The sequence below is a fragment of the Miniopterus natalensis genome, chromosome 9, assembly GCF_054644295.1.
Source record: "Miniopterus natalensis isolate mMinNat1 chromosome 9, mMinNat1.hap1, whole genome shotgun sequence".
Classification (NCBI taxonomy): Eukaryota; Metazoa; Chordata; class Mammalia; order Chiroptera; family Miniopteridae; genus Miniopterus; species Miniopterus natalensis.
The window spans coordinates 57270994-57281868 of NC_142089.1; the positions used below are offsets into that span (position 1 = coordinate 57270994).

Consider the following 10875-nt stretch of genomic DNA (forward strand, 5'->3'; position numbering starts at 1 on the left):
TGAGGTCATTCTTTGTAAGGAACTTGGGATGCGTGAACTCCAGGTCCCACTTGTGCCAAAGCTGACCAGTCCCAGGGGCAGTGTAGACAGAAGCTGCTAGTGCCCCCAAGCCTTGGAAAGTGCCTTTTTAGGCCCAGGCAGACCTTTTTTTAATTACTTAAACTTGACTCTAAAACTCAGCAGCAGCTAAGGTGGAACAAGGAGCGTCTGCTGAGTGCCCTGGCACTGGCATCCCCTCTAGTCACAGTGGCACCCAGTTTCCAGCCCAGCCCAGCTCAGCAGGAAGGAAAGGAAAAGGGGCAGTCCAGACCCTTTTGTTAGACTCAAACAAGCCCAAGACCATTTTTAAAACAAATTGATGAGCTGGAGAGAAATCTGCAAACCACTCCCTAATTAGCAAAGGTCTGATCGAGGCCTTCAGGCAATTTCCTCCTGGGTTTCACCTCTTTCTTCCCTTCTTTCTCACTCCTCCCCAACACACCCCACATTTTAAAAAATGTTCTCTAACTCTACTAAGGTTCAAACATCAGAAAAGTCCGAGGACGGGTGGGTGTGTTTCAGCTCTGTGCCTTAACCCTGTGGCACTGTTCTAGGACAGGAGTGAAGACAGAGATATGAGGATACTCAGATGCCCGGTCCTGCTCTCTGGCTCTTCAGGAAGTCGTCTAGGGGCTGGGGAAGGTGGGAGCAGCCCCAGAATTGCACCCCCGATTCAGTTTTTCCCTCTTAGAGTCCTGAGCGCTGAGCGTGGGGGGGGGGGGCTGCTGCGCCCACATCGGGCCCTGGCCGAGTTACCCTAAGTATTTAACACACCCATTCACACACACTCCTAAATCCGGCAGCGCGCCTCCTCCACTCTCTGGGCAGGTCCTCTCCTCTTGTGGCCCCAGCTCATCCATAGGCTCTGATAAAACGCTTGGCCTGCCTGTCTCGGCCAGAGTTGCCTTCCCTCTCCAGGCATCCCAGCACGGCCTCCTCGCTAGGAACAGAGGCTCGGCGCGGGGCAGGGGCTGGATGCCCGCCGGGGGAGGGGAAGGCCAGGATCAAAGCCGCCTCCAGGGTTCGTCAGCCTGGCCCCTCGGAGTCCCCCTCGGCGCCCTCAGTTGCGCGCCCGCAGCCCGCCGCTTGCAGGCTGTCCAGCTGCGCGGGCGCCGGCCGCGGGCTTCGGAACAGCTGCGAGGCCCGCGGAGCGTCGGCCGCGCGCCCGGCACTGGGGACCCCGGCTGCCCGGGAGGGGCCGCAGGACAAGCAGGAGGGGCGGACAGGGCCGGTTCAGCCGGGGCCGGGGACATCGCCAGCAGCCTACACGCGCGGACTTTCTCCGGCGGCTCGCGGGCTGCTCTGAAATCATCCATTTCAAAAGAAAGGAAACCGCACATCTCAACACGGGCTCTGAAGAGGCCAGCTTCAAAAACTGAGCTGTCTTATATAAGCCAACCCAACGTCTCTCCAGGTTTTATACATTCTTAATATTCCGGGGCGGGTTTTTAAAAAAATGATATCTGACACTTCATCATGATACTTTCTGCTTTAGTAAAATCAGCTCCCTTGGATTTCATCGCTTGTTAAAAAAAGATAAACTTTATTTTTGTAATTTTCAATCACAAAAAAATCTATATTTTTGTCTAAGCATTTATTTTACTGAATCAAAAAGACATGAAAAGAAAAATCATGTTTTACTAACTTATATAAGTGACTCTTTTTTTTTTTTTGGGACAACATATAATAAATATGATATATCACTTATCACTCGGTCTTTCAAATGTACATTTTTTTCATATTATGGAGCATGCCACTTTTCCGAAAGAAAAAAGGTCATGAGAAGTCAGTGCAAAGTTCTCAGGCACCCTCGTCTTTCCTCTGGGGCGGACGAGCGTCCACAGCGACGCGCTGGCCTCCGAGTCGGAGGCCGCGGGTCCGTCTCCGAATCTGCCCGCGCGGTTTCCTCTCCGTGCCCGTCTTCCTTCCCTCCTCACCCCTCCCCCTCCCCCCGCTCGTCCCTAAAGTCATTTTTAAAAGAACTTGAGGTTTTGTGTTTGTTGGTGTTTTCACTTACTGGTCGCACTTTGTGTGGGGTCAGCGTTTTCGCCGGTCACACTGCTGGGGGGGAGCTCTCCAGCCCCGCCTCTGGGGGTGGGGAGAGGGAGAGCGGGGGGCTCCCCTTTGGGAGCCCCCGCCCGGTGGTGAGCGTCTGCCTCTCTCCCGCCTCGGCTCCCGGGTCGGCCGCGGGGGAGGCGGGGCGGCCGGGAGCGCGGAGAGGAAGGCCGGCTGTCCCGGCAGAGAGGCCGCGGGAGAGGCGCTGCGGCGGCGCGGTCGCTCGTGCTCGGTCTTCACCGGGGGTGCGGGGTGCCTGGAATGGGGTTGGACAAGGGATTGAGGGCCGGCTGTCCCCCGGGCCCCAGGCCGTGGATGAGCACTCGGGGCACCAGGGGCCGCTGCAGCTGGGGGTGGGGCGCGGGAGGAGTCCGATACATGCTGCTGTACATGGCGGCGGCGGCCGCGGCGGCGGTAGTGCTGTCCATGCTGCCCAGCAGGCTGGGGTGGTAGAAGTAAGGCGATGGAAACATCCTCTGCAGGGCCGAGTAGTTCCCCGCCTCGGCCAGCAGCTCCAGGCCCACCGCGGTCTGCCGCTTCCACTTGGTCCTGGAAAAAAGTGGACGTGCGCGCACCCCGCAGCTGTGCGCACGGCCCGGGCACCGGCCTCCCGCTCCCGCCCCCTCCCGCCTCCTCTCCCGGGGGCCCCGAGGCGGCGAGAGCTCGGAGAACCCGCAATGAACCACACCTTCTGACCCCCAACACACGCACACGCGCACACGCGCGCGCGCACACGCACACATCACCCTCTTGCTCACAGAGTGACCAAAGTCCAAGTCAATTTCGTAAACTACACCTTCAAGGTCTGAGACTTTCGCGGATGAAATTCTCCAAGCTTTGCTGCCTTTTCCTGACCCTCTGCTCTACTGTTGCGCCCCCGCCCCCACCCCTTCATAGTTTGGGTACCTCCCGAAACTTCCCCGGGAGCTAACTAAGACCACTGTTCCGATAGGCGGTCATTTCCCCCCTCCTCTAATTCCCTTCCCCAGGGGGTGGCTCCCCAACAACCCCAGAGGGTCCGCTCTCCGCCCTTCCCCCTTTTCTCCAGGCTGAGAGAGAAGAAAACGATAAACAAAGGGACACGGAGACTCCTGGGCCTCGGACCCGGCCCCTCTCAGTCCCCAGGGCTGTGGAGACACATCTCTCTCGTCAGCCTGACAGGACCTTACAGCAGGCAGGGGATTTAGGGCGGGGAAGGCTAGAGGTTTCCAAACGGAATTCGTTTGAGGGAGGGCTCTCCCAAGGGGTCAATACCTCCTGGCCATTCTGGGAGGAGAAAAATGCATTTCAAGATTATTTTCTCCTCTGGGAGAGAGTAACAATTAAAACCTGTGATCAGCTTTTCTTGGTCTCCTCCCTCCCCCACTGCACCTCCGTCAGGAAGAAGAGAACAGGCCTTTGCTCAAATGCCTCAGGAAGGAACTCGGGGCTGGTGGACCATCCATACCCAGCACCTCCAGCCAAATTAATAAACATGTCGCCCATTTTAAATTGGCTACAAATGACACTAATGTTTTCCGACAGAATTAGGGTGGCTGAAACCGTAAGTAATGAGACAGAAAATTATGGTAAAGATGACAACTGAATGGGCATTTTCAACAGCACTTATGGATGATTAAAAGACAAACGAGAGAAACGGAGGGGGAGAGGAAAATTAAGACAAGGGAGACAACTGCCAGGCTTGGAAACACAGTGTAACCTTGGCCTTAGGTTGCCTGTGTTCACTCTGCAGTTTAGGGGCCTGCCAGCTCTGCCGGCCTCTTTCCTAATTTCTTTTCAAGGTTCCTGGTAGGCTCTGAGGCAGCCAGTACAGGGGACAGATACTCAACGTGGACGCCCGGCCAGCTGCCCAATTCTCCTGCCTCTGCTGCCCACCTTTCCTCTCCCGGCTGCCTCATAGGCCAAGGCAAGGGCATTTAAGCCTAGGCCAGTTGGGCGTCTTCTAAGGAGGCTGGAACAGCTAAGCTGTGTGGCCAGCTACAGACATTCGGAACCAGCCTGGGCCAGGCCCAAAAGGTGCACCTCGCATGTTCTACGGGCCTGAGTGTCAGCTACACAGATGTCTCAGTTTGAGAAGGTGTGGCTTGATTAATTTGGGGGCAAAGAGGGGGAATTCCAGCCACTCAGATATGAGAGTGAAAGCAGCACACGTTAAGACACTTAGAAGTGAAAAACTCTAAATTCCAGCTGTTCCTCGACAGCTCACACCTTCGGGGAGTGGCTAATCCCTGCCCCTGCTTGAAATCCCCCAAGTGACCACTCTAAGCCCTCTGAGTCCCCAGAGTCTCCCAAGGCCAGGAGGAAAGAAGATTGGCGCTGTAGCCATGACCTGGATGACCAGACGCTCTGCTTCCCCACACAGCCTCCCTTACCTTCGGTTCTGGTACCAGGTCTTGACCTGGGTGTCCGTGAGGTTGAGCGAAGCCGCCAGGTCCATGCGGTCCTGCACGCTCAGGTACTTCTGCCGCTCGAAGCTACGCTCCAGCTGATTGAGCTGGTGGTCAGAAAAAGCCGTCCTGGCTTTGCGAGGCTTTTTGGCTCTCACAGGGGGACTCTCTCGGCTACTCGTAATCTCCCGGTCTCCTTCCTCCTTTGTTCCTGTGATAGAAACCCATACACGGTTTAGTAAAGTAACCTGGAATAGGGAAGGGTGGAGTGTCCTGGCACACACGTCCACATTCCCAAGCCACCCGCTGGTGTGCGGGGACGACTCTACCACCCTCCTCACACACATACGTGGACCTCAGCCAGTATGGAGAAAGAGGAACAATTTCTGGGTAAGGAGTGGGGAGCCCTGTGTGGAGCTTCTAAAAGGGTATCTGATCTCTCCACCTTTGAAATCTAAAAAGAAAAAAAATACTTTACAATAAAGGGTCCTTTTGTTATTGTTTCCTTGACTGGAGGGGGAGGGAAGACCCTGTTCCCGTTTTTTTATTGCTTTTCACGAAGACTGGGTTTTTTTTCTGATTTGATAGTTTTCAAAAGGTCTTTCTACTTTGGTTTTTTTGAGGAGGGGTCACCTTTTTCATTTTACTTTTTCTGTTTACTCAAAGTTATCGGCATTTGTCTTCCTTTTTCAGGTGCACTTGGGAAATGTTGGAATGAAGCTCTCTGCAGCTGCTTGCACCAGGTCTGTTAAAGCTTCAGAAAGAATATGTCACCCAGACACCGAGCTGAGCTCAGAATCACTGAGCCCGTTCAGGTGACAGCCCAGAGATTTCCGGATTCCATTTGTCAACTTTGGTTTTTTACTGAAATGCTGGGAAATCGATATGTCAATCCCTCTCTGTTTGTACCCGTTTTTGCTGTGCTCCTTGATCTTCCCTGCAGGAAGAACCATAATCTCTCTAATTGACCCACTGGGGAGGTTGGTGCACAAAAAATCGCCAGACCAGACTGTACATCTGTTTTGGGCATGATTATGCTAATGCTATAATAGTAAAATGAGGGGCCAACATCCTATCTTCCAGACAGTCAGCACAGATTTTTCCCAGAGATGGTGAAGACTAATAATAGTAGTAGTACTAATAATAATAATAATAATAATAAACTTAGGAAGGGAAAAATGAACTTTCCTGTTATGTTAAAACTCTTTTACCATAAAGACCAGAACACTTATGAAACTGTCTGAAAAAAATTGACAAAGGGAGCTGAAGGACAATGTCTATTGCCATCTTCTGATTTTTCAAAAATAGATAAATTCAGTCCATAAATTTTACTTCCATAAATGCTACCTCCCAAGTATTTGTAAGGAGCCAGAAATCTTAGTAAAATGCAGATATTCAGTTGGAGCCCTGGGGTAAAAAACGGTGTTTTAAAAATACTGAAAAACTGATTATAAATGTTTACCTTGTGAGCTTCTCTGTATTAACCACGACCTAATTTTTTTCAAGATGCTTTGTTAATCAACTCGGAAATTCTTCCTTCCTTAAGTCTGATCATTCCTGTGATGGTGTTTAGAAAATATGGTGTGTGGGGGTGTGTGTGTGAAATAATTTTCATTAAATAGTAAGTACCCCCTTGTGATCACACCCCAAGACACCGCGCTAGCTAAGCCCGTCTCTCCCACGTCTCCCTGGTCCCACTCACAAGGTCTGGGGCTAGAAAAATCTAAAGTCCTTGCCTTTTATCAACAAAAGTGTTTCCCGTGAGATCGCCTCCGCCGCCGACCCCTTCTTCATTAAGTGAAAATCAAGTTAAACAACGAAAGGAGGGGTATGTCGGTGTGGGGTGAGAGGCAGAGATGGAACAATAAATGGAACTTCGGAGGAGCCCCGAATCGCACGCCCAGGCCTCCCTCCCGAATGCAGTTTGGGTTTTTTTGTTGTTTTTTTACTGCGGCGGCGACGGCCTTAGAAGGTGTGGGAATCGCTGCCCACCCGAGAGGTCCGCGGGAGGCGGGCCCGCCGGCGGCGCGGCGCGGCCGGGAGCGGCTGCGGGACTCACCGTGGCATTTGAGGTCGCCCTGGGGGTCCTCGCGCTTGTCCAGTTTGGCTTTGCCGTCGTCCTGCTCCAGCTTCGGCCTGAAGCTCTCGTGCGCCGCGTTGCTCTCGGGCTTCGGCGTGTGGTGCGGGGAGGAGACGCTGGTGCTGTAGGGCGCGCAGGCCGCCAGAGGTTTGCTGTCGCCCAGGATGTCCTTAATTAGAAACGAGGAGGTGGAAGTCCTGGGGGCCGCGGCGGCCGAGCCCAGCTGCGGCGCGGGCGGCGGCGAAGGCTGCAAACTTTGCGCGGGGCCCGCGGCCGGCGGGGCGGGCGCCTGGCCGTGGTGGAGAGGGTGGTGATGCTGGGGCGCGTCCGCTACCAGGTGCGGCTCCGGAGGCTCCATGGTGACCGAGATGGGAGAGGAAGGCGCGGTGCCTACGGTATCAATCTCTGAACAGGGGGACGGAGTGGCCTGACTCCGAAAATCCGCGGTCCTAGCCTCGCCGAGCGGGCGGAAATCTCCATTCATCACGCCGGGGCTGCCCGAGCTGGCGCTGGACAAGATCGTGTCTATTCCAAAACTCGACCCGCCGGCCCCTTCCATTGTCGTCATTTCTACATGAGGTCCACGCCGCTCCGCCGCTCAGCAGCCGCCCCGACCGAGCAAAGGAAGCTATCGATCGTGAAACAAAATAAACACTCAACAGCGCGGTCCCTGCTTTAAATTAAAAAGTGGGGAGGGGAGGGGAGGAAGGAAGGACCATTGGGAGGGGGCGATCGGTGGACAATTTCGACACTTTTTCCCCCCCTGATGCAAAAAGCAGGGGTGGGGAGACAGAAAGACTGGGGGAAAGTTACAAAAAATGTCGAGGGAGCCGGGAGCTCGCGCTCCGGGAACGACCGCGCACGTGGGGCGGCGGTGGCGGCGCCGGGGACCCAGGCAAAGGCGCAGGCGACAGGCGGTGACTCCCCAGCCGCCGCGCCGCCTCTGCCGCCGCCGCCGGGGTCTGCGGGCTGCCGGGCACCGGGCGGCAGCGGCGGCGGCCGACGTGGCAGGTGCAGCGCCGCGAAGCCCGGGCGGCTGCGCGCCCTCGGGTCTCCCCCGCGGCTCCCCGAGGTGGCTCCCGCGCGCGGCTCGGCCGCTCCGGAGCCGAGTTTCTGAACTTTCTTGGAAAGTTGTGCAGCAGACACGGCCGCAGGGGTCGCGGCAACCAGAGGAGGAGCAAGAGGAGGAAAAGAAGGAGCCGGCGGAGACGGCGGCGGAGACGCGACGCCGTGCGACTCCGGCCGCGGCCGGGCGCGTCCGCCTGTAATCCGGCGGCTGGCGGGCTGCGCCGACCCCCTCCCGTGACGTCACGGCCGCGGCCGCCGCGCCCCGCGCCGCTCCGGGCCCGCGCCCCCCGCCGCCGGGGCCGCGCGCCGGGCCCCGCGCCCCCATTGGCGGCACCCGCGCGAGCGAGCGACGCCGACGTGCCCGCAGCCAATGGCCACGTGGCTCGCGAGCCCGTCACCGCGCGCGGCTGCGGCCCCGCTGCTCTTTTGAGAAGCCGCAAGTCCCTCTGCCCGCAGCCCAGAGCCCAACGCCGAGTCCTACGGCGGTTCCAGTGTCCAAAATCATGCGGGAGCGCAAAGGGCGAGGGGGAGACCGCAGAGGGGGACCGGGCAAGGGAACCGCGGGGTGAAAGAGAGACAGCATAGTAAGCGTTTACTCGCCTTCTTAAGAAATCCAAAGAGGGAAGGGAAAGAGCGCAAGAAGGGAAAAGCAATTTGGCCGCCTTACCTTTAGACCCCAGCGCGGCCCCCGCGCAGCAACCGCAGACGTGCACTTGAACAGCCCGAGGACCCTGAGGGCGGAGGAAGGGGGTCCCTGAAGGAGCCCACGGGAGAGTGTGGAACTCCAGCAGCCAGGGCTCTGGGCGGCGGGAGGACTCCGAGCTCTGAGTTCTCCCCACGGAGCCCACGCGCCCGGGCTCCGGCCCAGCCCTGCCGCGGGTCCCAGGGAGGGGGTGGGGCGGGGTCCGCGTCCGCCCCGCCGTCCCCGGAAGGGTTGGGGAAGGGACCCAGTCTGGGCACCAATCAGGGCCCGTGATAGAAGAAATGCCGGGCCACACACCTACTCCCGAGCGGGGGAATAAACCCCGCGGCGTTGCGTCCTGGCGAGGGCAGCCGCGGGTCGCCGCGGTGTCGGGCCCGCGTCGGGCTCAGAAACTTGGGCGGTGGGTCGGCCCCCGCCGGTCCGCCAACAGCCAGTTTTCAATCAATCTCTCCTCCCTCCCTCCCTCCCTCCGTCCCTCTCTCTCTCTCTCTCTCTCCCTCCCTCCCCTTCCCCCCCTCCAATTTGGAAAGGAAACAGTGTGGATCCACCGGGGGACCTGGAGCGTGGCTGGACTGTGACGCCACGTCGCAGGATATCAACTTGCATAATCTTCTCTACGACGTCTCCAACCTGTCTCTTGTTGAATGTCAGAGTAATGGGAAGTGCCAGTGACAAGACGGCGTATTACTCCTGATTAAGTGCCGTGTCAACCTAATTAGCAGAGTAATTATAAGGTGCTAATGAATGATTCAGAGTTCTTTGAGTTACATTTTACTCCAAATTACCATTTTAAGAGCCCTATGAATCTGAGTGGCTGGCATCTCTTCCGTGACTAGGTGCAGAATGATGGTGTAAAATGGCCTTTAAGGTCTCCAAGGGCTGGGCCAAAATCTGGGCTTTAGTTATGGTTCTGAAGGTCACTTCCTGGGGAACAGCTTTTTTTTTTTTTTTTTTCTTTTTCTTTTTCTTTTTTTGCTGTTGAGGACCAGGGATGGGGGTGGGGGTCAGGGAGGCAAATGACCTCCTGGGACCGGAGACCGCCTTTCTGTCGGAGCCGGGTGCGCGCGAGCCCCGGATCCAGAAGGCACGCGGGAGACGCGCTCTGCTGCGTTCTCCCAGGGAAGTCCGAGTGTTTGACCCAGACCAGGCCCGCGCTGTTTCGAGGGTGTGTTGAGCTGTTTCTTATCTTCTTCGTGAGGTTCTTTGGTTTGTTTTTGTTTGTTTTTTCAGGAGTCCGTCTCCGAGGAGAACAGCGGGGAGAGGGAAGACCGAGGCGAGCAGGTGCACAATCCGGCCGTTCTCTTTTCTTCTCGCAAGGCGAGGGGAGTTGGGCTGAGGAGCTGGGGTTGGTGAGCCACGAGGGGCCCGCGGGGCCGGCGGCAGGCAGAAGCCCGCCCGAGGGGGTGCGGGAGCCCCTCCGGAGCGCGTGGTGGGCCGGCTGGCCAGCTGGGGCCGCGCCCCTCCGGGCCGGGAAGCCGCAGAGGGCCTGGGAGATGCCCGGAGCGGGCTCGATCCTCCCGAGAGCCTGCCGGCCGGGCCGTGGCCTTCGGGCCCGGGACTTCGGGGAGCATCTATCTGACTGAGGACCGCACTGTCCGGCCGGTGAGGCCGGCGCAGCACGCCCTCGCGGCCTCCGCACTCCGCGCCCCTGGCACGCCGGGCTCCCGCGGGAAGGCTGGGGCTGTGCGAACCACAGCGGACTGTACCCCGCCTTCTCCCTTCAGATGTCAGCTAGGGCTCTTCTCGAGCAGACTTCGCCCATCAACTTCCCAAATGAGGCGCATTTCCTCCCAAACCTGGGCTCCAACCCGCCCTTCGCTCGCAGACTATTGGGGCTGGGGAGTGGGGAGGAGGGAAAACAGACTTAAGATCCAGAACTGACGGCACCGCACAAGTCAGTTATTCTCGACCTTGATAAATAATTCATTTAAGCCTGTTTTTGTTTTTGCTGAAATGACTGAAGAGCTGAAAAGGCTGAGAGCACAGCTTGTGTTGGGCTGTTCGACAGGATTTTTTGCTTAGAATGATTCACAACATTAGCAGGAGGAACAGAAATACGACCCTACGAAAAAAATGAAATTTAGAAAGAAAGGGAGAGAGGAGGGCGGAAGTGTTAGGGGAAGGAGGGGTGTTCATTTTATGAAAACTCTAAAGCAAACAAAACAGAAGCCCAGTAGGCCCCACCTTGTGAGCAGCTCAGATCCTGTTTTCCTAAGACAAGGTTAAGACCACAGAAGGTTTCTTTGGGTGGGATGTTAGATCAGCTTTCCAGAGCAACACTGGTGAGGGGGAAATAGGCCCTTGCTTTTTATCAAGGCTCTGGTCTTTGGGTCCCTACCAGAGAGCAAACGCTGCTGGTGGCCTGAACATCCAAAAGAGAGACTCAAAGACTACATCGCAAACTTAATGAAAAACAAGTTCTTCAGAGGTTCATCCCCGCCCTCCCCCCTTAACTTTTCACAGTTCTTTTTTCTCCAGACATATTCCTCTTTTGCCATTATTTTCCTGAGAATATAATACACGGGGTGGGGCAAAAGTAGGTT

At 56.7% G+C, this 10875-nt stretch overlaps 1 protein-coding gene across 1 annotated transcript; it reads right to left on the minus strand.

Moving 5' to 3' along the window:
- Positions 1 to 2330: 2330 nt before the first annotated feature.
- Positions 2331 to 7129, minus strand: BARHL2 (BarH like homeobox 2). The gene is made up of 3 exons (XM_087820016.1): positions 6541 to 7129; positions 4467 to 4692; positions 2331 to 2643 (listed from the first exon to the last, which is right to left on the minus strand). The coding sequence occupies exons 1-3, from the start codon at positions 7127 to 7129 to the stop codon at positions 2331 to 2333; spliced, it is 1128 nt and encodes a 375-aa protein (XP_087676142.1).
- Between the last annotated feature and the right edge of the window lie 3746 nt (positions 7130 to 10875).